This window comes from Phyllostomus hastatus, unplaced genomic scaffold (genome assembly GCF_019186645.2).
Source record: "Phyllostomus hastatus isolate PE091 unplaced genomic scaffold, TTU_PhHast_1.1 phas_scaffold_182, whole genome shotgun sequence".
NCBI lineage: Eukaryota > Metazoa > Chordata > Mammalia > Chiroptera > Phyllostomidae > Phyllostomus > Phyllostomus hastatus.
Genome location: NW_025334013.1, coordinates 8,604,470 through 8,628,473, shown reverse-complemented (window position 1 = coordinate 8,628,473; position 24,004 = coordinate 8,604,470). Strand labels below are relative to the sequence as shown.

Below are 24,004 nucleotides of genomic sequence, written 5' to 3'. Positions count from 1 at the left end.
GACAGGATGTGGCAGGCCAGCGTGCTGCAGGTGGCCACTCCGCCCGCCTTTGCCAATGAGCTACCAGAGCTTTGTGCCCCCTGCTCTTCTGCCGCCCTCCAAGCGGAGTTGGGGTTTTTTCCAGCAGACAAAGCTCCCCTGATGTGACTCTGTGGAGGTTGTTTAGTCATCAGCCAGCTTGTTCTCCTGTTGAAAAGCCAGCTCCCAACGCTTGCCTGGCCGCCAAGGATAGGAGCCTCGAGTGCCGTAGGAGGGACGGTGTGGTCAGCGCATCATTCGGACCAAAAGGTGCCTTTCGGGTTGCCCGTGTTGCCCCAGGGCCGTCCAGCCTAATGCCGTCCCTGCCAGTGACCCCCAGTTGTCTGCTTGCTCATCTTGTCCCCAAAGGGATGGAGTCAGGGGACAATGAAAACTTGATTTCTGACCACCTGCAGGAATGATTACCCTCCTGGTTTGCTGCCCCCAAGAGGCAGGCCCTGGGGGGCCGGGTCACCCAGCCTGGGTGCTGGCTCAGGAAGGATCTGGGGCACCAGCTTAGCCTCAGTTGGGGGGGGGGCGTTGCTCTCCAACCTTGGCTGTGAGCTCTGTGGCTTTAGTCCCGTGCCTGGCTGAATGCCATCCAGATCCTGGGGTTCGGGGCCTCTGCAAAGCCAAGGCAGGTGCTAGAGCGTCACCCCTCAGTCCCTGGAATCAGAAATGTGTCCCTAGGAGGCCAGACATTCAGACGAGAGGGGCATCTACCTGCCCGCCCACCGGGCAATTGGTTCCCCGGGGGGGGGGGGGAAGAAAGGCTGTGCTTATGTGAAGGTGGGAGAGAACGCGGTGGCTGGGGAGGAGTGCTCCTCAGGAGGCAGGCGCGGGGCTGGGGCACTCTCGGAGGCTGACGCCCGTCCCCTGCGAGTGTTGGAGATTCAGACCGCTCCTGACTCCCCCTGCCGGCGGCTTCAGTAGAAGTGCAGCGTCGCGGCTCCAGTGAAGGATTCGCTTTGACAGCTGAAGGGGAAGCGGACCCCCCCCGCCCCACGACCTTCCCACGTCGTCGCTGAGGTCCAGGAACTCAATCAAGCCCGAGCACTCAAACTGAACCGGTTTCCAGGGGCTGTGCTCGGGGGATTCCCCCCTCTGTGTGTGGTCGAGCCCTGTGGGGGGCTCTGGGGAATGGAAACATGGAACATTCCTTGTGCTCCTCCTGCACACGGCTTCCAACATCACAGAGGTACAGAGAAGCAGCTCCGTGTTGGCTCTGCGTCATCGTAAATGAGAAATGAGACAGCCGCCCACCGCCAGCTTCCCACCCGTGTCCTGAGAGGTTACGGAGTGTGTTACAGACATTAGCAAGGGTTAGTCCTCACAGCATCCCTGGGAGGGAACCGGGAGTAGAGCAGATGAAGGGGTTGAGGCACGGAGAGGTGAGTTCACCGGGGAGACGCCCCCCAGCGAAACAGCAGCCCAGACGAGCCGTTCCGACTGTGCCCTGCGGGGTTCATCTCAGTGAGGACCCTGGGCGAGCACACCTCTGTTTCAGGTGACAGTCGTCCCGGCAAAGGTTTGCCGGGGGAGCTGTGAGCATTTCCCTGCCGCCCACCCCAGATCTGTCGCCACATTTGGCGCAGCTGTCACAGACCCCCTGACTCAGGTGTCCCTGATCCTGCCATCACCGTGCTTTTCACCCCGATGACCCAGGCTGTCTGCACCTCCTGGGAGTGTCACTGCTAAGCCCCGCCCTGCATGGGCCATGCTCCAGCTGTGAACCTGTGGAGCTGCTCTGGGGAGGGTGGGGAAACAGCTCTTGTCTACCCCGAGTGGCCCCGGGGTTTTTAGGGGACAGGAAATGACTTCCCTGTTTTGCTTTCACCCAAGAGGGATTCGGGGACCTGAAGAAGAACCCAGGCTCTCAGTCCCAGGGACGAAGATGCTGGCGAGGGGACGGCCCTCCGTGTGAGGTCTCAGCCCGAGGCAGCACCTCCTGTCACCTCCCTGCCTGGGTCCCGTGTGGACTGGCCAACCTCGGGCTTTGCCTGCTCCAACCACGGTCACTCCCGGGCACTGCGTGCCCGGCTGGAGTCCCATCCGCGCCCCCTAGGAGGGTGCCTGGGGACCTCCTCCCACTGTGGCGGCTCAGTTCAGGGCTCCAGGACAACAGCTGCCGGTCAGTCACTCTGAGGGGCTGGGCACGGCGACAGATCCTCGTGGCCGGCACCCTCCCGTGGAGCAGGAGGTCCGAGGCGGGGGTCTCCCCGCCCCTTGCGCCCCGGTCTGGAGTTGCAGCGGCGTGCTGGGATTCTTCCAGGACCAGAGGAGCGTGCTCAGCCCGAGGTCGCTATGTACAGTGGCTAGGCGGCTACTCTTCCTCCAGGCGAGACCCCGTGCTGGGTCCGGCGGGGCATTGGCCCTTACACGTTGGTGACCTCCAGGCCATTGTAGCCTTCCAGGCGGCCCTGCTCGGGCCTGCCCTGCAGGTCGTCGTCGCCGCAGTCCTCGTTTTGGAGAGAGCCGTAGTCCTCATGGAAATCGGGCTCCTTGCTGCTGAAGCCCCGTCCTATCTTCCCCAGGGGCAGCTGAGGAGAGAGGAATGAGACCAAAGGACGGGGGGGAAAAGAATGGACCTTTCAGGTCTGGGAAATGCAGGGGCGGGGGGGGCTCTCATTCTAACTGCTGTGTGACCTTGAGTAACTCATCTAACCTCTCTGTGCTTTCCCTGTTCATAATAAGACTCCACCGTGAGTTAACATCAGGAGAGAGCTCTGTGTCCCCAACTGGAAGGGGCCCGCCGGCCACCAAGGGTGAGGACAGGTGCAGCCTGTCTGACTGTCCGAAGCCTCCTGCCTCCCTCCTCGGTGGGGGAGTGCTCGGGGACACGTGCGACGGAGCGGAGCTGGAGCACCGTGGGGGGGGGAGCACTAGCACGGTCTGGTGTGGCAGGTGGGGGGTGTGGGTTTCAGAAGCCCCCACACCAGGGCTCGGATCCCCGCTCTGCCATGTCCCTGCTGTGTGACCCTGGACAAGTCACTTGCTCTCTCTGAACCTCAATTTTGTCAGCTACAAAATAGGAATAATAATTCCTTTTTTTTTCCATTATCCCCCCACCCCCCAAATGAGCATCTTAGATACTTTTTCCCTCCTCACACTCCTGCCGTGAACTTATACCACAGATATACCGAGCTTCAGTCTATGGACTGTTGGTGTATCTCTGCTAGTTATGTAAAAAGAGTACTTTTTTTTTTTTAAATTTCTGCCTCCCGCAGACCAATTTTTCACCCTTTTGAGGGTGTCGCCCTCAGTGACGATGCTCATTCTGGGCAGAGAGCGCCTCGGGGGGAAGGTGGAAACTTATTCATGCTTATCCCCCGTGCTTAGCGTGGAGCCTGGGATGTGTCAGGGACCCCCAATCGTCCACTGAAGCAATGGGAGGATTTTGGGGTTATCCACTCCCGCCATCTGGGTCTACGCACTTCCATTCTGGGCCCTGGGTCGGCCTGCGTCCACGTGATCGCCCTGAACTGCGCACGTTTCCTCCCATCAGCGCCCCCTCTGCTGCTATTGGTCGGGTCGCCGGAGTTCAATCTAAGTCCGTGGTTCTTAGAGCCTGGGGCGCTTAGGAGCCCCCGGGGTGGCTTGCATGCAGGGTTCCCTCCACCCCAGCGGGTGGGCCCCAGGATCTGCCTGATGAGCACCCGCCCAGGCCGCGCAGCTGCGGGCGGGGGAGAGCTGCCCCGTGAGCCTCCGCTCTGAGCCTCGTGGGGCTTCCGTGTCGCATGAGTCCCCTGAAGGGCGACTTCTCCAAGCTGCACCTGTGTCCTGGCCCAGTGGCCCCCTCCACAGGCCAACACAGGAGCTGGGGAAGGGCGAAGCGGACCCAGATGATAAAAAACCCTCCCCGGGCTGCAGGACTCACAGGTGAACGCACGGGGGCGACTTACCCGGCCAGCCTTGTGCTTGAGGCCGCTGCTGTTCTCCTCCCTCCCCGCGCGGGTGACGCTGGAGGCCCTCCCGGGGGGCGTGCCGAAGCGCTCCGCCTCCCGGATGCCCGTGGAGCTGGGGGAAGACACATTTCCAGTGAGTGGGGGGCCCTCCCCCGCTCAGCCACTGCCTCACAGGGACATGCGCACTCACACGGCGGTGCCCTGCCTGCCCCGGGGCGGCGGTGCCCCTGGGGCTGTGTGCTCTGTAAGGGGGTGATAACAGCACTTCTCCCACGAGGTCGCTGCGGGGATTAAACGAGATGATACACGCAAAGGGCCGAGAAGGGGCTGGGACACCACGAATAACTGCTGTGATTATATCTCACTGAGACCAACACCTGGTCTGAGTCCCCTAGCTGTGCCGTTGTGCCAGCTGGTGACCTTGCTGGGCCTCAGTTTCCTCATCTGTACAATGGAGCCCTGCACGCGCCTCCGGTCTTAACAAGCTTTATACCCGGACCAGAAGGTGGCTGCCTCCAGGGTGTGGACGGGGGTTGGGGACGGCCCTGCCACCACCGTGCCCCAGTCGCTCCCCGTGCGTTTCCGGCAGCAGGTGAAGGTGGGGACCTTGTCGCTCCTTTGGACGAAAAGGTGTGAACGTACAAAAGCTTCAGGGAATAAACCGAGCACGGGACGAAGGGTTTTGGAGGCTTGGCATGGCTTATTCAAAATGTCTAGTCACTTCGTCAGACCTCGAGGGAATGGGACGGTGGAAGGGTCAGTTCTGACGAGGGAAGGTTCTGGAGAACAGGGCATCGCGGTGGGGTTTCCTGAGTCCTCCGAGACCCTGGGAGGCTTCCTGGTGCAGGAAGGAAGGTCTTCCGCCCAGGGGCGGGCTGAGTCTCACCCAATCAAATGAGGATTTGCTACGGGCCCAGGACGGAAGGAAAGGGTATTCACTGTGAGCCAGGCCTGCCCCTGCCCCTGGGTCCCGCACCCATGGGAGCTCCTTCAACCCCCTCGGAAGCCCAGACGGGGAGCAGTGGTTACTCCCACTTCAGGTTGGGGAGCTGAGGGCAAGATTCCTGCTACAATAAAGTCCCGCAGGTGGTGGAGGAGCCAGCAATCCCGTGCCCTCCAAACCCAAGCCCCGCCCCTCGGTCACACAGACCACGCCTCCAGGCCCCGAACCTGCCCCGCCCCCAGTGCCGGTCTCCCGGCTCAAGCTCAGTGAGCATTTGGGGTGCGGTGGCCAGGGATTTATAAAACACCACTTTCTCGTGGGTGCCTGGAAATCTCAACGGGCCCCTTCCATCCCTGCTCGGGTGACCTGCCGAGTGGCCCAAGAATGTCCCCCTTGCCCGTCGCTCGGGCTCCTGGGACCCAGGCTGGGGAAGCCTGGCTGCCAAGGAGGTGGAAAGGGGGGGCCAGGCCCCGGGTTCTGTGCACCTGGGAGTCAAGTCTCAGAGTTCCCAGGGGAATCGCTGGTCTCCCCTGAAATGATGAGGAGGACCCTTATGTGCAAATGCGCAAGGGGAGCCCCCAGGGGAGCCCCGCCCCCACCAGCTGAAGAGGAAATGCTTTGCTTTGCGGAAAGACTTCAGTCTTCCCGCGTGGCCCGGGGATGTGACCTGTCCATCACTGTGGGGCATCTGTGTGTCAGAGGCGCTGCATGCCACTGGCCTCCGTGAGTTTTTGCTACAGGGCCCCGGGGGGCACATCTACTGGGGAGCAGAGCCAGGTGCGCGTTGCCCCCCCTTAGAGCTTCCGCGTGGTGGGAGGTGCCACCTCGCCAATGACACCTGTCCCGTCTTCAGCAAGTCCCAGCACCTCTGCAGCCTCAGTTTTCTTATCCACAAAATGGGCATGGCCCCTTCTCACTTGGCTTCTCTCACGGGGACGAGGATCGAGTGAATGGAGGGGTGGGACCGCACTCTGTCGGTGATAATGCGCGAAGTAAGCATGTCAGGGTCCCCCCAGCCCGGCACTGGTCTGGGACAGTGTCCCGGGTTGGCCCCGGTCTCTGCTCGAGCACACAGCAAGTGCTCAGCGAACGGTCACCTGACCCTAGCAGCTACAGTCGTCTGAAGGGGGCGGCCCCGTGGGAGGACCCTCGTTTATCCGTCCAGGGGTTTATCCTCTGGTCACTTTTCAGATGGGGAGACGGGGCGGGGGGGCTGACACAGTCTGCTCACCTGGACCAGAGGACACCATCCACATGCCTGTCCCTTTCTCAGACCTTCGTCCCCGCAACGACCCCTGCCTGGAGTGGCCGCCTCGACAACTGGCGCTCGCCGCTGAGGCTGGTGCCAACTGTCCCCAGCTCAAAGCCACCCTTGTGCGGCCTTTGCTTACAACGTGACTCCAGACCTGACTGCCTCTCTCCCTCTTTCTGGCCCACGACGTTTGGGCTTAAGCACTTCGCTTCTCTGAGCCTCAGTTTCCCGATCTGTAAGCGGAGGCCGACCGCCGTGTGGCGAGGGACACGTGAGGCCCGGTGAGCGAGGGGCCGCGAGGGGAAGTCAGGGCCGCCCCGCTCGGAGCCCCGGGGCGCGGCCGCCGGCAGCCCGCACGCACGCACGCACGCACGCACCTGGCCGGGGGGAAGACGGCGCTCATCTCCTCCGCCAGGTGTCTGCGGAGGATGTGCTTCCCGCTGGGGATGCCCAGCGCGGTGGCCATGGCCTCGGCGTTGAACGTGGGCTCCAGCACCAGCACGGCGCCGTGGACCCCGCTGTTGGTCAGGTTGTCCGCGTACTCCTGAGGGCAAGGGCGAGGTTGGTGAGCCCGAGGGGCCGCCCTGCTGACCTGCGGGGTAGCCTGCCGGCCTGAGGGGGCTCCAGCTCCAGGTCGGGCTATGTCCCCAACAGCAAGGGCCTGACCCCTGGGGGACCCGTCATGTAATAATGAGGGGGAACCCTAGCCTCACTCTTTGAGGGCCTTGAGGGTGGTGACCGAGACTATTTCGTCCCTGACCCATGCCAGACCTTGGTGGGCAGCCCATAAATAAATCCTCGAGTGGGAAGATGGGCCCGATTCAACCCCACGCTCGCTGGGGAGAGGGAAGATGGCTCAGCACCCCCACCCCCACTGTGAGGAAAACAGTGTGGGGGGGTCCTGCTGGGGGGGAGGGCTGAGTGGCTCCCTCCTCTTGAGGGGGGGGGGCAGGGTATCGTTGCCAGCCTGGGTAACGATGCCCCCGCTCGCACATGAGTGGATACTGATTCCCACGCAGATATGCATGGGACCGACACCTGCCTGAGAGCCACCCCACCCCCGCCAGCACCCCTCACCTTCAGGTCGATATCTCGCACCCACTTGAGCACCCGCTGGTTGGTCCAGACCACAGGGTCTGTGTTCTGTGTCTCGCAGCGGGCCCGGCGCTCCTGGAGGGCCTGGCGGGGACGGAGACAGGGGGTTAGTCTGGGGGACACGGGGGCACGCTGAGGTCACATGGGGAGTGAGGGTCCACGGTGCTCGCAGGGACCTCGGCCGGCCCGTGCGGGGGTAAGCAGTGGGACCCTGAGGGATGAGGCTCCCCGTCTCCCTGGGATTGAGCACGGGCCTGCCCCGTGTGTAAGCAGTCGTTGGAAGGAGAGATGGAGAAAGGGAGAAATGGGTGCAAGCCTGGATGGTGGGCAGATGGATGGATGGATTCACGCATGCGTGGGTGGATGGGTGCACGGCTGCATGAGTGCCTGGATGGACAGATGGGTAGAAGGGAAGACGGCTGGGTGGACAGACAGTGAGTGCCGGAGGGGCAGGCGAGGCTGTGGAAGGTGCCTGCACCCCACAGCCTGGGTCTCACCTCTCTGCTGAAGTTCACTTGGTACAGCAGCTCGATGCCCAGCAGGATGCTGACCTGGTGGAACTTCTTGGACACGTTCAGGTGCTTCTCCAGGTCCCGCTTCATCAGGGAGTTCAGCATCCGCCCATCCACCAGGTGGTTCTGGAAGGCCTGGGAGTACTGGGACAGGCCGATGTCGTTCAGCCAGGCCTTGGCCACCCAGTGATGGTCCAGGTCGGCGGCTTTGGACAGGCTGGTGAAGAGAGACACGGCCAGGGAGAGGGGTGGGTGGGGAGAGGTAGACGAAATAGAGGGACGGGCGGAAATGGTGCAGAGATAAGCAGAGGTGAGGAGAGAAGGGGGAGCAATGGTAGGGGGGAGGCAGGGAACCAAGAAAATCAGAGAGGTAGGCAGGAACGGGTGTGGAATGGGGAGATCGGAAGAAAGAGATGGAGTGGAAAGAGAAAGCGGGGAGGAAGAGAGAGGAGAGAGAGAGAAAGAAGAGGCAGAGAGAGAGAGAGAGAGTGTGTGTGTGTGTGTGTGAGAGGGAGAGAGAGGGGGGGAGGCAGAGCCCCAAAGAACAACGGGATCCAGAGAGACGGGGGACAGGAAAAGAGAAAAGGCCCCTCTCGGACACACTGACGGTGACAAGGGACTGAGGCAGAGCAGCAGGGGCCTATGCAGCAGGAAGCAGCCTGGGGGCTCTGCAGCACCCCGAGGCCCACAGACCTGAAGCCCACAGACCCTTGGCCTGGCCCGTGCAGGTGTGTGTCCTTGGACTTCAGCCAGAGCCACGCAGCGGCGCGTCCTGGGATCAGAATCAAAGTCTGCCTTTTGTGTGTTCTAAGTCCTCTCTCCTCCCCGCCACACCTCAGATCTCTTTGTATCCCACACAGAACTTACCCCATTGCCACGCACACAGTAGGTGCACTACAAGTACTTCTCCCACGCACACAAGAGTGGATGCCCTGGCGGGGGTAGTCCAGTCGACTGCCATTCCCGTGCTCGCCACACGGTGGCAGCCTCGCAGAAGGAATAAGGACAGCATCTCCCACCCCCACCGCGGGGACTTGGAGAAATGACCGGAGGGGCTACTAGGTAGGGGAGAAGCGTCGTTGTGTAAGTGGGAGCCGCAGGGGACCGTGAACCAATCACAATGTGAAAGCAAGAAAGGAAACCGCGGGACTCACAGAGTGGTGCCACTCTCCTTCCCTTCCCCCCAGGTAGAAGCAACACCCCCCCACTCCTTCCCAGCTCGGGTCAGGGCCAGTGCACGCTGGGAGAAGGGTGAGAGGCTCGTCCCCGTTCACCCTTCTGTGGGGGCCGCCCTGCCACCCACCCAGGCTGGAGACCCGGGTTGGATTTTTCAACTCCACCTGACTCAGTTTCCTCCTTCGTACTCTCCACTGCTCCCTCCAGGTACCCCCTTCTCTCCCCTGGGCTTTGCCCGCCAAGCGGTGCCCTCGCCAGTCCCTCCCCCCAGACACAGCTAGCAGATCACGCCCCTCTCCCGCTGTCGGTCCTCACTGGTTCTTCCCTGTCCTTCGTTCGCTCCAAGAACACGCACTGAGCAGCTACTGAGCGCCGCGCCTGGGTGGGTACTGCCCTGTCGTGAGCACCGGGCCCTGGAGGCCCCTCCCCTCCTTTCTCCCCTCACGCTCTCCATCTCTGGGGGACACCCCTTCTCCGAGCTCTGGACTCCGTCTGCAAACGGGGAGTCCTAAATTCACGTCCCTCCTCTCTTCTGAGCCCCAGGTTCTAACTAACCGCCCTCTTGACCTCTCCTGGCGGTCGCAGCCACATCTGATGGGCTCCAATTGAAATGCCCCGTCCCCTTGCCCAGCTCTTCCCCACCCCCCACGGTCATCCAGCTCCCTGTGCTCACTTGCCCCGCCTCTTCCCTCTCCCACCCTGTCCTTCTGTCAGGTCAGTGTGTCTGTCCTTTTCTCTCTCCTTTTCTGGGTTCAAGCCCCAGCCACCTCTGGCATGGATTTCTGCACCTGCCTCCTGACTATGCCCACCCTCCCCGCCCCTGCTGATGCACGCTCCCCGTGGCTGCCAGACGGACGTGTAAAGACATCAGTGAGGGCACGCCGCTCCTCTGCTCAAAATGCCCCTGTGGAGGAACCTTAAATGCGTATCACTGAGTGAGAGAAGCCAATCTGAAAAAAAAAAACTACATACTGTATGGTTCTGAGTACATGATGTTCTGGAAAAAGCGAAACTATGGGGACGGTAAACAATGAGGGCTTGCCAGGAGTTAGGGGAGAGGGAGGGATGGACCGGTGGAGGGAGCAAGGAGGAGTTGTAAGGCGCTGAAGCTGCTCCGTGTGATGCTGCAACGGTGGATGCACATTGTCGTAGGTGTGTCCGACCACGCAGCATGCGCCCCGCCAGGAGCAAGCCCTCACGTCCGCTATGGACCGGGGTGCTGCTGACGGTGTGGCCATACAGGCTCAGTTGTACCGAATGTCCCACCTAGTGGGGGACGGGACAGCTGCGCGTGTGGAGGAGCCGGGGTGCATGGGAGGCCTCTGCACCTGTGCCCCAGTGTTGCTCTGGATCTAACGTTTCTTTAAAACAATGAGTCTTACAAAAATGAGGGTGGAAACAAAGACTTTTTTTAACCAGCAAAATTGAGAGAAGTCATCCTCAGAGGAATGGACTCCAAGAAAGGTGAAAGGGATTTCTTCCAGAGGAAAGAAGTCAATCCACCGGTGGCAGTTTGGACTGCACGAAAGAATCTAAGGGAGAACTCCTGAAACGGAGCCACAGAGAGGTAACCCGATTCAGAGATGGGCACCCGGCTTTAACGGGCATTTCTGTACAGGAGATCCAGGGGGACCCAAGGCACCTGTGACAAATGCTCAAGGTCACTAATCCACAGGGAAACGCCAAATCGAAACCGCAGCCAAGTGCCACCTTACACCCATTCGGATGGCTGTTATCCAAACCCCGCCCCCCCCCCCCCCGCAACATCAGTGTGGGGATGTGGGGGAATCAGAGCCCTCGGGCCGCTGCTGGCGGGGACGTAAAATGGTGCAGCTGCCGTGGAAAACAGTGTGGTGGGCCCTCCAAACGTAAACATAGTGTTCCCACCTAACCCAGAATCCCACTTCTGGGTGTGCACCCGAACGAATCCTGAGTAGTAGGGTCTTAAAGGGGCGCTTGCCCACCTGTGTTCCCAGCTGCACTACTCACAGCAGCCACAAGGGGGCGGCCACCCCAGAGTCCCTCAGCAGACGAAGGGGGATGAGCCGCAGGTGGTGAAGGCGTACTAGGGAATATTATTCAGCCTTTTAAGAAAAAAGGACACTCTGCAATATGCTGCAACATGAATTAACCTCGAGGACAAGGTATAATGGAGCACATTATTCACAAGCATGAGGACAACAGCACAGAGGCAGGAGGAGGGATCGCTGAACGCTGTAGACGGAGCTGTCTCAGGCCACTCGAGGGAGGCGCTGGTGCACCAAGTGGGCGTGTTGTAGCCCGCGGCGCGACGGCGGGACGCGAAACAAAGAGGCATCGTCGTTCATACGCCAGGGGTGGGAACACTGAACTAGTGGAAAATAAGCCAGTAGAAGAGGGAAAAAGGACGAAGGGTAGATTTAAATACAGTGGAACCTTAGTTTCCAAACTTAAATGTGCCCCAGGGGGCCGTTCGAGAAGCGGTTTGTTTGAAAACCGAATCGCTGTCCCCCAGGCGTCACAGCACGACAGGGTTGTGGGGTCCCCGAGACGGAAGTTCTGCTCGACAACCGAGTCTTTTTTCCCCCCGTGAACCACTTGGTGGTGGAGAACCCAACTGTTCGAGGTGGGAGAGGTTCGAGGACCCAGGCGGGACTGCAAAGTCAAACAGGAGAACTGGACCGTGACTTTGCTCTGGGGGAGGAAACTCGGAAGTCCTTGGAGGGGCCTGACGAAGCCTGCTCTCCCTTCCGGCGGGGGCGCCCCCCTCCCGCCCCCACTGCCGCCCCTGCACCCTTTCCTTCCAGCCCCGTCCCCAGGCTCGCTCCGCAGCGCCCCTGCAGGCCCCACCCCCACCCTGCAGAGCCTGCGCGGTCTGAGGTTGCCCTCCAGCCTGAGCCCTCCTCCTCTGAGCGTTTCCTGCTAAGCAAGAGTCACACGTGGAACTTGAAAATTCATCGATCCGAGTGCAGGGGTTGTTCTCTGCAAGACAGCCGGCCCGGTGCCCGCCCAGGGCAGACCCTTCACGGAAGGAATGACTGCAGGAGGAGCGCTGGGGTCCTGGCTTCCCACCCCTCCTTCCGCCCCTCCGTCACCCAGAACCACCGCGTCTGCCGCCACGGGCCAGGGCCTCCTTGTCTCCCCATCCACAGTCCTGCTCCCCAGCCCCGTGCACCCTCTTCACCTGCCAAACCCTGCAGGACTGTGCGGAGACACTGGGCTCTCCGGAGCCCTCATACCCCTGGGCTGCTGCTGGGTCAGGGCCCTGTCTGGGCCCAGAGCCTCTGGGGCGTCCTGCCCCCCATCCTGGCCTCCCTGGCTCCTTGCTGCTCTTCTGGGGGGCGGGACCAGTGGCGGCACATCTACGAACGCCCAGGGGTCCCACCTGGGCCCCACCTGGCTCAGTTAATGCTCGACAGCGTCCCACCCCTGGAAGACAGAGTGGGGTGTGGGCTCCGGGGGGATGCAGGCAGACCCCCTCCCACACCTCCAGCGCTGGCTCCAGCCTGGTCACTTCAGAGGGACCCCTCTCAGCCCCAGCCATCACTGCCCGGTGTCCCTTGCAGGAGTCGGAGCTCGGGGCTCCGTGCATCACATGCCACGGCACCTGTGCGGTGGCTGCTGGAGCCCAGAGCCGCCTCCTCTCCCGGGCAAAGGAGGGGCTTGCTCAGCACATTGGTGGTGCAGCAGGCTGTGGGGCGGGGTGGACAGGCCCCCTCACCGACTCAGGAGGAGCCCACTTACAACCCGCAGCGCCCCTCTGCATGCCAACAATGGCCACACGCCCGCCCTTCATGACATTCTCCTGTCATCACAGTCATCCCCATGGCACCCCCCTGGGCAGCCCTCCCTCAGCGGTGGGTCTGAGCTGCAGGGAGCGCCCAAGTGGAATAAAATGGCGTGAGAACTTACAAGTCATTCAAGACATTTTATGAAACTGGACTCTGGCCCCTCCCCCAACTGGGGCTGCATGAGACCCTGAGATCAAGTTTGGGCACAGACTTAGACATCATCCGGGTCACTATTCAACACAGAAAGCACGAGGCTGCACTAGCTCCAAGATCTTGCTCCTTTGTGCCTCGGTTTCCTCATATGCAAAGTGGGGTTGATCGTGTTAGCCTCCTAGCGTTGCGAGGACTAAGGGAAACGGGAAGGGAAGGCCCTCAGCTCAGGCCCCGGGGCACGCTGACTGTTCCATAAATAACAGTAGAAGGGGCTGTTGCTCTTGTTTCAACACAAAGGGGACATGGGAGTCAGTTCAAAGTTAGATACTTTGTAGCGTGACCTCATTCCCAGGACTTCTCTGGGGCCCCCTTTCTCCATCGTTAGTTAAAATGGGGTAAGGATGTCTCTCCTGCACTGGTGTTGTGCCGGGTGAAGTGAAATCGTACCCGTGAAGTGACGGGGGATGCTTTGGCACGTGCCGGTGAATTGCGTTGTCGGTATTTTAGAAATGAGGGGAACGGGCCCAGAGAGGGCAATGTCCAGCCCCAAGTCACACAGCACGTGTTCAGTATGTGGCCTGGGGTTCTTACCCTGGAGTTCTATGGGTGGGTCAGAGGATGCTAGGGTGCAAATTTGTGACGTTTTGTATATTTCTTCTGGCAAAAGTGTCAAACGTTTTTATTAGATTTTCAAAGGGGCCATGACCCCCCACAGTTAAAGAGCTGCTGTTCTGATTCACCCCCTTGACTTCACGGGGGGAGGAGTCCCAGAGAGAGAGAGCAAGGCCACACGGCAAGTTAGAGACAGGCCAGGTGTCCGCAGGGAGTGAAGGGGACCCTCGGTCGGAGCCCCTCCACCTCCAGGACGCCCTGCGGTGTCCAGTGCTGGACCCTGATCCTTGGAAACAGTCCTGCTTGCAGCTCTCGGGATTTTTCAAAATCCGTGTACACGTGGCTGCTGATGAGTCTGCCCCATAGAACCTTGGCTCCTGGAGGTGCTCGGGGTCAGCTGTGTTTCGGGGGAGCTGGGGCCGAGGTCCCACCCCTTTGAGGGGTGCAGCGGGCAGCCCCATCCTGTTCAGTGAGCACGGGCAACATTTACTGAGAGGGACCAGGGTGCGGGAGAGGGGGGCCGCTTGGGGGACAGAGGATGGTGAGCACTTCTGGGGACTCGGAGGAAGGCCCTGGTCAGGAGTGGGTGATGGGACGTGCTGTGGGACCCTCAGGAGGGAAATCTCAGCAGGCCGCAGGTCCTCCGTCCCTCACCTCCAGCCCTGGAGCTGTCACCCAGGACGGGCAGGAGCCTGACTCTCGGGCAGGGCCTGCACCTTCCGGTTCTGCTTGCCTTCTGTCACTGCCTGAGTTTCCGATCGGATGTCCTCATTTCCTGCCACCTTGGAGTGACGTCCGGGGCCCTCTCCTGGGCACACAGGTTTGGTTTTCCTGCTTCCAAACCAGCTCGATTGCCCAGCCCCAGCCCCCTGGTTTTTATTTATTTATTTATTTAACCCACAAAGCTGCCTCTGCAAATAATAGCACACACCACCAGGTTTGATTAATTAACTGCACAAAAATGATGGGGAAACCAGTGAAGGAGATAATTATGCACAATACAAGTGTCAGATCCACCCACTTGTTCCTTCTTCCCCCTCTGCACACACTTGAGTGAGTGTGTGTGGGGGGGGGTAGGGGGTCCCTCTTTCCCTGGGGCTGCCTGGTGAAGGAGCTTCCCCAACCAGTCCTGCTTGCGTAGGTCAGGGGATAGACGGGGTGGGGGGTGACGGGAGAGACCTCTGGCCATTCCCCGGTGTGCTTCCCGAAGGGTGCCCCCTCCCACCCGGCCCTGCTGGGCCCCCTCCCTGCAGGGGTCCCATCCTGCCCCTCCCTGCTTATGCCTCCTTCCTCCCCCTGGAACCCTCGGTGCCGGGGACTGAGCCAGAAGCAAGCAGAGCAGGCGCTGTGGCCAGATTCCCAGATCCACTCAGGCTGGCCCACCCGCGGAGACAGAGGAGTTCTGGGGGTGTGTGCGGTCTCCCCGACTCCTGCACTGCGGGGGGGGGGTGGATCACAGGGCACTGTGGGCCTCACTTCTCCCTGTTCTCCATCTTTCCGTGGGGGGACTGGGCCGTGCCTGGGCCTCCTGGCCAGTGGCGTTTGGGACTGTTTTAGCCTCACCCGGCCCAGCCCACAGCGCCCTCCATCCCACCTGTGTGACGGGAGGCCCGGGGGGCAGGCGGGGGGGCTTCTGTTCCTCTCCCGGGGAGCCCCGAGCGAGCGCTGGCTCACCTGCGGCCCGCCTCCGCATCGCGGTAGTCCTCGATGGCCAGCCGCAGCTTGCGCCGGTGCAGGGAGCTGCACACGCCCAGGCCCAGCTCCAGGTCCTCGTCACTCAGACTCAGCAGCATCTGCTCCCCGGAACGGAAGGGTAGGGACTGAGTGCCCCGGAGGGAGGTCTGCGGTGGGCGCCTAAGGCCGTCCAGGACCGCTGTTGGCGGGGGCTGAGCCCCAGAGGGGTCTGCCGGCTGCAGCTGCCTACCCCGCCCCCTCCCATCTCCCGGCCCACCTTCTGGGGGTTCGGGGCAGAGCACCTGGGGCGACCCTGCTGCCCATCTTGGACCAGGGCTCCTGGAGGTGGGCGGATGTCCATCCAGACGGAAAGAGCCCTCCTGTGCAGGGCTGCCCCCACTGCAGCCAGGTCAAGGAAGGCCAGTCCCACGTGAAAGGGGAGGAGGCGGAGGCTCAGAAGGGCTCTGCGCCTTGTTAGAGAGACGTGATGATTTATTATTGGGAGCACTGGCGCCTGAGCCTCGATCAGCCAGCTCCTGGGTTACAGCTCCTCCTAACCCTGTGGGTGGGGGTGGGGGTGGGGGTGGGGACCAGACTAGCTCAGGGTTGGTGAAGCTCATGGGAGGGCCAAGGGGGCGTTCCCACGGGGTCCCGGCGCCGGGGGGGGGGGCGCCTCACCTTGCCACTCTTCACGTTCTCCGCACAGGCCTTGACGTACATGGGCATGGCCATGACCACCTCCAGCCAGGCCTGCACGGTGCCCGCCTTCCAGTGGGACATGGGGGTGGTCCGGACCAGCTCCACCTGCTGCAGCCGGTCCACCTGCTCCTCGCCCTCCGACAGGCTGAGGCTCTGCCTCGTGGGGCTGCACTGGCTGTCCGAGTCTGCAACACAGAAGCCACAGGGCAAAGTTGGGTGGGGGACTGGTGGGGCGGGGCCGCAGGGGGCGGGGCCGCAGGGGCGGGGCCGGGGCCCGGCAGGCGGCAATCCGGAGTTCGCATTCCCTGATGCAGGAGGAGGGCAGGGACGTCTTCTCTCCACGCATGTCTTTTTTTTTTTTTTAAAGATTTTATTTATTTATTTTTAGAGAGGGAAGGGAGGGAGATAGAGAGAGAGAGAGAAACATCAATGTGCGGTTGCTGGGGGTTATGGCCTGCAACCCAGGCATGTACCCTGGCTGGGAATGGAACCTGGGACACTTTGGTTCCCAGCCCGCGCTCAATCCACTGAGCTACGCCAGCCAGGAACGCATGTCTTCTTTTAAAAATCAAAATGGCTTTTGTTTTGTTTTGCCACCCCTCCCCCATTACCAGAGTAACCTATGCCCCCCACAAAGATACACGTTTTAAAAACGTAATCCAGAGAGGAACACACATAGAACAGAAAGGGAAAACAGCCCCACACCCCACAGGTTCAGAGACGGCAGCTGCCGGTAGTTAGCTAAGTAGGCTGGGAGGTGCGCCCGCGCCCAGGCTACACCCGCGCCCAGACCCCCGCGCCGCGTGCCCGTTTTGGAACGCACTGTTCTCGGGTACAATCGGGGCCCCCCGCCCCCCTCGCAGGAGGGGCCTGCGCCATCTTCCGGCAGCACGACACTCTCCTCGCGGATCGCACGAGCTCCGTCTTGTCTTTCGCCCGCCTGGGTTGACGCACAAGGGCCCTTCTCCACGCCTCACTGTTACTGCAAACGATGCCGCAGGGATGGTCTCGGCGCAGCTGGGCGGTCTGTTTTCTTAGGACGATGGAGCCGGGCTCTGTTCCTTAACACACCGCGCCTGTTTCTGCAGTGGCCCTCCCAGGCAAACTGTCTTTCCGCCAGCACATCCCAACCCTGTTCTTCAGCCCCAGGGTGGGCTGCATCAACACCGGATGAGCAGGCCAAGTTCGGGTTGGCACGGAGTGGGCCAAGGGGGGCGGGGGGAAGCATCTCTTGTCTAAATACGGCAGGATTATCGAAACCCCAGCAGACGAACTCAACACCGTGAGCAAACGGCGAGTATTAACAAATGAGCCAATGAGAGGGTCCCTCCCGGGACTGTGCATCGTGGATCAGAACGGCGTAAAAAACATCCTTATCTGTCAGATTGGCCACATAGTTGACACATCGCGTATGAAGTGCACACAGATGTTCACAATTACGGAGTTTGGGATCCAGGAAGAACGGCTATTTTCCTCTCGCCTTTGCGTATTCTTGAAGTTCCATGATAAATATATGGGCATTTATAATAAAAATGGGGAAAACGAGAAAGCAGGAAGCAGCGTAAATGGTTATTGATGGGAGTTTATCTGAATGAATGATGGCCCATTCAGATATCAGAATAAATGCAGTTAAGAAATCTGTCACAGGAGATTTTTTTTAAAAAAATTAATCCTCACTCAAGGATGTTTATTGATTTGAGAGAGAGAGAGAGAGAGAAGCATCGATGGGTTGCCTCCCATATGCACCCTGACCAGGGGTCGAGCCTGCAACCCAGGCAAGTGCCCCGACCGGGGATCAAACCCACCACCTTTGGGGACGACCCTGCAGCCAACGGAGCCGCCTGGCCAGGGCGCAGGAGAATATTTTTGACACGGGAACGTGACCACAATCTGTCACTCAGCAAAGAAGCACAGCACACGCAAGACAGCAGGCGCCACGTTCTGCCACCCGTACTGTACACACGGTGTGCGAGATGGCCTGTATAGCTGCAGCCGTGTGCATACATGCACGGATGTGCACACTACTCTACACATGCACATAAAACACAAGGCGGGAGCCCTGGCTGGTGTAGCTCAGTGGATTGAGCGGGGGCTGCAAACCAAAGCATCGCAGGTTCGATTCCCAGTCAGGGCACATGCCTGGGTTGCAGGCCACGGCCCCCAGCAACCGCACATTGATGTTTCTCTCTCTCTCTTTCTCCCTCCCTTCCCTCTCTAAAAATAAATAAATAAAATAAAATAAATAAAAAGAAAGGAAGAATCGTTTTAAAAAAACACGAGACGGGTAAACGTGAGAGTCTTTGTCTCTGGGAAGGGAGGATGGGTGACGGTGTGAGAGCGTGCGCACACGCATGTGTGAGTGTTCGAGATTATTGGTGTCCACACGCTTTTCTGTTTCCCACGTTTTCTGCATGGACTACGTTACTTTTGAAATTAAAAACAAACAAACAAACAAACAACCCAAACCACAGCCTGGAAATCTCGCTTTTCCAAACTATGAGGCCCTTCCCCCTGTTTCTTTACCTCCTGCTGTTTAAACCCCTCGAACGTCCTGGAAAAGATGGCCTCAGCTCGGCAACTGCACACTGTTCTCTCACCCCCAAGGTGCTCCCCCAGAGCCTTCCTCCCCGGCGCCTGGGGCCTCCAGCTGCCTAGCCAAAGCCCCTCAGGCCTCACGGCAGCCGGGCCTGGAGGATGCCGCCCACGGTCCAGCAGGGCGCCGGGCAGAGCGCCCAGACTCTGGACGGCCCTCGGTCTCCACCTCTGCGAAGCTTGCACGACGCTGCTCCCTGTCACCTGCGTCACTGAGTGGCAGTGGGCGACAGACGGGTCTCGTCTCTGCCAGGAGGGTGGGGGTTGGGAGGTCACTGCAATGTCACTCCATTTCTCAGGAGGGCGGAAGGGCCGGAGGAAGGGCAGGTGACAGGTCTGAGCAGGTCACGGGTCTGCAAATATGTGCAGCTGTGGCGCCCGGGGACGCGGAAACTGCAGCTGCCTCTGCACCCCTCCTGGGGGCTCCAGGTTCTTCCTGGTGAGACAGTTGCCCCTAGGGGCACAGAGGCCCAGCCTAGGTGTCCCCGCCCTGCCTGCTGGCGCCAGGCTCCCAAGGACAGGCCTGGCTTGCAGGGAGGTCTTTCTGATCGGGCCCTACAGGAGTGGACTCACGAAGAGGTATTCTCCCTGGGCTGGAGGGAGCTGGGAGCCTCTGCCCCGGTCCTGTAACTGAGTCCTCTCTTGTTACATGGTGACAGGCGACATGTGGCAGAATCTGGTTACCCCAAATTCCAAGACACAGCCCCTGTCGTCTGTTTGGAGCAGGCCTGTGGGAAGAGACCAGGTTTTGGAATTGGACAGACCAAGGCTTTTGGCAAATTTCTTTACTGCTTGAAGCCTCACTTTTCCCACCCATAAAATGGGTATAATAACACACCTCCTAGATGAACACAACTACTACAAACTCTGAATGTGAAGCCGCAGCAGGCACTCCGTCCAGGGTGGCTGTCATCAGTAATGAAGGGCTCCTCCCTCGGGCACTTTTGTGGCCACGCCTGGAATGCAGCTGCCGCTGCCCCAGTCCACTGCCTTGCAGGGAGGAAACGCAGCGGCTGGCGCTCAGCTCAGGTGCTTCGGGAGCGAGCCAGCCCCACGCCTGGTGTGGGCAGGCACCCCCTGTCCCAGCCGACTCCCCGCCTGGTCTGGGTGACAGGGCCGGGGCCGCCTGGGGAGGCGAGGGGTGGGTTTGTGTGTTCTGTGCCAAGGTGGGGAGGGGGGTGTGTCTGCAGTGCTTGGCGATGTCTCCCCAAGTAAGGGGGATAGGGGGGCATGGGAAGGGGCAAGACGGGCAGCAGGAGTCAGAGGCAGAGAGAGGGGCAGAGAGAGGGAGAGAGAGGGAGAGAGAGAACTTCCCAGAGAGGAGGGAGGAGAGGCTCACCCAGGGAGGGAGGCTGCAGGAGAGAGATCCTGCAGGAGAGAGATCCTGCCCGGGACACAACAGATACACAAAGATAAACAGGAAGGAGGAGGGAGTGGGTGGAAGGTGGAGAGGGAATTGCAGATCAGTGGACAGACCAAACCAAAACCAGAAACCAAAAACAGGAACGGACTTCCTGTGAGTGTGTCTTTGGGAGGGTGTGCGGGAGGTTCTGAGCCGGGAGCTGGCTTTGCAAGGCACGTTATTTACGGGCCCAGGCTCCAGGAGTGCCGGCCGGAGGCCACGCTGAGGTCACGTGAGCGAACCACACGCTTCGGTTGCCGAGAAAAGACAGCGCGTCAGCACCCCACCTCCCTCGGCCCGGCCACCCCCCCAGCCCCGGGAGACTGAGCTCCCAGGCGAAGATGCTGCGGACGGCCTGGGGACAGGGACTCTTTGAATTACAGGCGGTTGGCAAATGCTGGCGTTATGGCGCCAGATTTAATGTCCGGGACTCCATCAGTCCTGGCTTTTATTCCCCCCGTCGCAGCCCTGAGAGCGGGAATAACTCATGTTTAGAGGGACTGTCTGGGCCTTGGCAGAGGCTCAGGAGGGGCCCCCCACAGGCAGCCAGCCACTCTGGATCCTTCTGAACGCTGGGGGGCGGTGGTGACTTTGGAACTCGGGACTCTGCATCCTCCCGCCCACCCCGCAGCACAGGCACGCGGGCGCCGCAGGGCGTTCGTAGTCAGTTACTGAGGTTTCCCCGGACCGGGCCCGCAGGAGCAGCTGTGTTAGCTGGGAACAGGAGACACCCAGGCCTGGGGGTTTTACACAACCTCGTCCCCGCTCTCGGTGTCCGGAAAGTGGGGTAATAGTTACGTCTAATCACATAGGTCTGCGTGAGGACTCACTGAGGTGACGTATGAAGTGACAAGAGGCTCTGCCTGGCAGCTGGCGTCTGGTGGGCGTGCGGTGGCTGGGTGGGGGGTCTCTGGCCTCTGCAGCTCACGCCAGTCACCTCCAGGCACGAACAGAGCAGCAGTTGCACACCACGTGTGGCCGCTGAGCCCCTCGGCCACCGGCACGCGGACCGGCGATCTGAACACCCACTGCGTTCTGAAGACTGTACAAATCACGTGCACTAGCTCGTTAATGGCTTTTCAATGGACCACGTTAAAATAACAATAGTTTGGGGTATATTGGGGTAAATGAAATGTATTACAAAAATCCATTTCACCTGTTTCTTACTTTTTAATACGGCCGCTAGACAGTCTAAAATTATGTATGTAGCCTGAATGATGTTTTCACTGGACAGAGTTGGTGTGGATGCAAGATTTTTTGTCTGTCCTCTCATTTCATTCGCAACCCGCCCCCCGCCCTCGGTCCCAAAAAGCCCCCACATGGCTGCCACGCCTGGGTTTAAATCCCAGCATCAATCTTCCTCTGCAGCCCCATTTCCGACTCCTCCCACAACTGGCCACAGCTGCCAGCATTTTCATATTTTTCCAGCTTTACTGGGCTGCCACAGTAAGTCCGGGCAGGTGTGGCCCTGTGGTGTGGAACCAATCATCTCCAAGCTCCCGTGCAGGTGCTGTAACCAGGGGGCGCTGCCTCCCAGTTACATCCTGGGTTAAAGTCACTCCCATCCCCCTGGCTCAAACCCCCCACAGCTGTTTAACATATCTATGAAACCAGTTAAAGGTTATAGACATGTTAAATGACCATTCTAGAGGTTATCTGCAAAACTGTTGCTATGCAAAACATCTCTCAATGGCCCTGCTCCATGTGTCCCATCCCCCAGCTCAGACTTGTGGGGGGTAAGGACATCCTATATATATATTCTAATATTTCCTGGACACCCTGAGTTCTGGACCCCATTACAAATCCCTCCTTGGGGCCCCCCTTGGCTGCACCCTGTTACAGTAAGCTCTCACGACTTCGACTTATCTGAAAAAAGCCCATTTCCCTGTTGTTCCTCAAAGCATTTTGCTGGGCAAGCGGTTGTGGGTCGCCCGTTATTTCTTTTCGTGCTTCGGAGACAGTGCCCCGCTGTCGTCGGCCTGTTTAGCTGACGAGAGGGCGGCTGCCGGTCTGATTGTTCTCGTTAGCTGCGTGCAAGGTTTTCTCTCTGTCTTTGGTGTTCTGCCGTTTCACTGTGAAGTGGCTGGATGTGGGCTTCTTTCTTGTGCATTCTGGTTGGCACTCATGGTGCTTCCTGAATCTGTGGGTTCGTTTTTGGGATATTCTCAGGCATTCTCTCTTAGCATATGACTTCTTTTCCATTCTGTCTTTGCTTCTTTCTGGGACTGGACTTCCCGTCTTCCTTGTCTTGTAACGGAATGCTGCCCGGTAGAACTTCCTGCAGTCGGAGCGAGGTCGTAGGGTCTACACACTGTGCAATGTGCCAGCTGGCGCCCCCCTGTGGCCGTGAGCACTTAAAGGTGGCTGGTGCAACTGAGGAACCGAGTTTTTAAATTCAATTGATTCACACATAACTGGACATCGCCGTGTGTGGCCAGTGGCTATTGTAGCCCATCAGAAAGCTCTCATTTCTGCTTTATCGGTTTCTCTTGGGGCAGCATTTCTGCATAATTTCCTTAAACCTATTCCCATTTTTTAAAAAATTCTCTCTTTAGCCTTTTAGTCTGCTGTTTAACCCATCTTTTGATTTTTTTAAAAAAATGCTACCAACTATATATTTCTGCCTTTGTTTTTAAACGTTCTATTTGGTTCTTTTTCAAGTCTGCCTGGTCTTTTTAGATAGTCTCTTGTTTGCTCATGTGTGTGAGTTCATCTTAAGTTTCTTTAAGTATTGCATGCATATTGCTTTGTATTTGGTATTGACAATGACTGGCTTGGAACGGCCTTGGAGGGTTTCAACGTGCGGTTTGTCTCTGCTGCCTCTCGTGCGTGCTGAGCTCACGTTGGATTTCAAGGGCCTCTGGAGTCGAGGGGAGGGTGACCATTAACAGCCCTGACGCCAGCCCCGGACTCCAGGACAGACCCCCGCTTCTGCATGGGGTCACCCCTCACTGCTCCTGTTCTGGTATTAGCTCAGAGCTTTCTGTTTTTGGAGGCGGGTACCCTGGGGGATTGTCCTGACTTTCGGCGAAGCCAGCAGTGCATGAACACAATATGTCTTAGTCCAGAGTCAGTGGTTTCGTAGAGGGAGGCCCTTCAGAGCCCACCCTCCTGCACACTGACCCCGGGGACACCCTGCTTGCCGCGTGCACGGCCCTCACCCAGCACTCTTCACATCCTGCTGGCGTTGCCCGTGCGTGGGTCTGCCCATCTGCCCCGCCACCAGGGGAGTCCCTAGGTCAGCGGTCAAGTCCAGTCCTCTCTTTATTAGCCAGGCCTGGCTCAGGGCGATGCTCAATGCCATTAGTGGCGGGGAAAGCCCAGGTAATGGGAAAGGGGCAGGCAGTTCCATCTGTCCGTTTTTAAACTTTGAATCTGCCTGGGGCACCTCTCCTGCCGAACACCCCTCCTCGGCTCCCTGGACGGAGCCCCAGCTCCGTGCATGCCGAGGCTCTGCCTGTCCCCCTCAGTCCGTCCCCCTCCCCTTGGCGCCTTGGCCACCGGGGGCCTCCTGCGCTTCCCCGGAGACCCTGCCTCCCTGCCCCCCACCTCCATCTGCTCTGCCCGCCGCTGGCTCTGCCTGAAAGGTGGCCTGCTGGCCGCTGTCGCCTCTGCTCGGTGAACCCCTACAAAAGCTTCAGGGCTCCGTTTACATGCGGCCTCTTTCAGGGAGCCCTTGTCTGGTTCCCTCGAGTAGGTCGGTCACCCCCATAATACGCACCACCGACGCCCGCACTCATGGGCGCACACAGTAACCCGGACACGTTCCTGCGCCGCACGGCCCGTGGCTGACATTACTTAAGGGCCATGTCCCGTGGCTGACGTTACTTCAGGGCCGTGTGATGGTGTGATGAGTGTCCGTGCCCCCCACCAGCCTGCAGACTCCCGGGGGACAGCGGACGGGCCTGTTGCTGCTCCCTAGCTGTCTCGGGCACCGGGCTAGTCCAAAACCGGTGCTGTGGGGGCAGATGCCTCACGACCGGCTCTCACATTCTGAGATGCTGCTTTGGCATGAGTAGCATGTGCCTGCCCGTCTCTGCGGTATAAATTCTCCCACCGTGGCCGATGGCAGTCACTGGCGTGAGGCCGCTGGACACGGATGTGGGAGTCCATTGGTGAGCCTGCTGGACCCGCTGGCTCCAGCCCGCTGCTGCCGGAACAGGAGCAGCTCTCTGCGTGGGGCCGAAAGAAGGCAGGCAGG

At 59.8% G+C, this 24,004-nt stretch overlaps 1 protein-coding gene across 1 annotated transcript in view; it reads right to left on the bottom strand.

Moving 5' to 3' along the window:
- Window positions 1–1,050: 1,050 nt before the first annotated feature.
- Window positions 1,051–24,004, bottom strand: part of KAZN (kazrin, periplakin interacting protein) — an 826,597-nt gene continuing 803,643 nt past the window's right edge. Inside the window, exons 11-17 of the mRNA XM_045858950.1 lie at window positions 15,789–15,994; window positions 15,111–15,229; window positions 7,711–7,942; window positions 7,196–7,297; window positions 6,496–6,662; window positions 3,921–4,035; window positions 1,051–2,558 (exon numbers count right to left, since the gene is read on the bottom strand). Coding sequence (XP_045714906.1) covers window positions 2,394–2,558; window positions 3,921–4,035; window positions 6,496–6,662; window positions 7,196–7,297; window positions 7,711–7,942; window positions 15,111–15,229; window positions 15,789–15,994 — 1,106 coding nt within the window. The 3' untranslated portion in view covers window positions 1,051–2,393. The remainder of the gene's footprint in view (window positions 2,559–3,920; window positions 4,036–6,495; window positions 6,663–7,195; window positions 7,298–7,710; window positions 7,943–15,110; window positions 15,230–15,788; window positions 15,995–24,004) is intronic.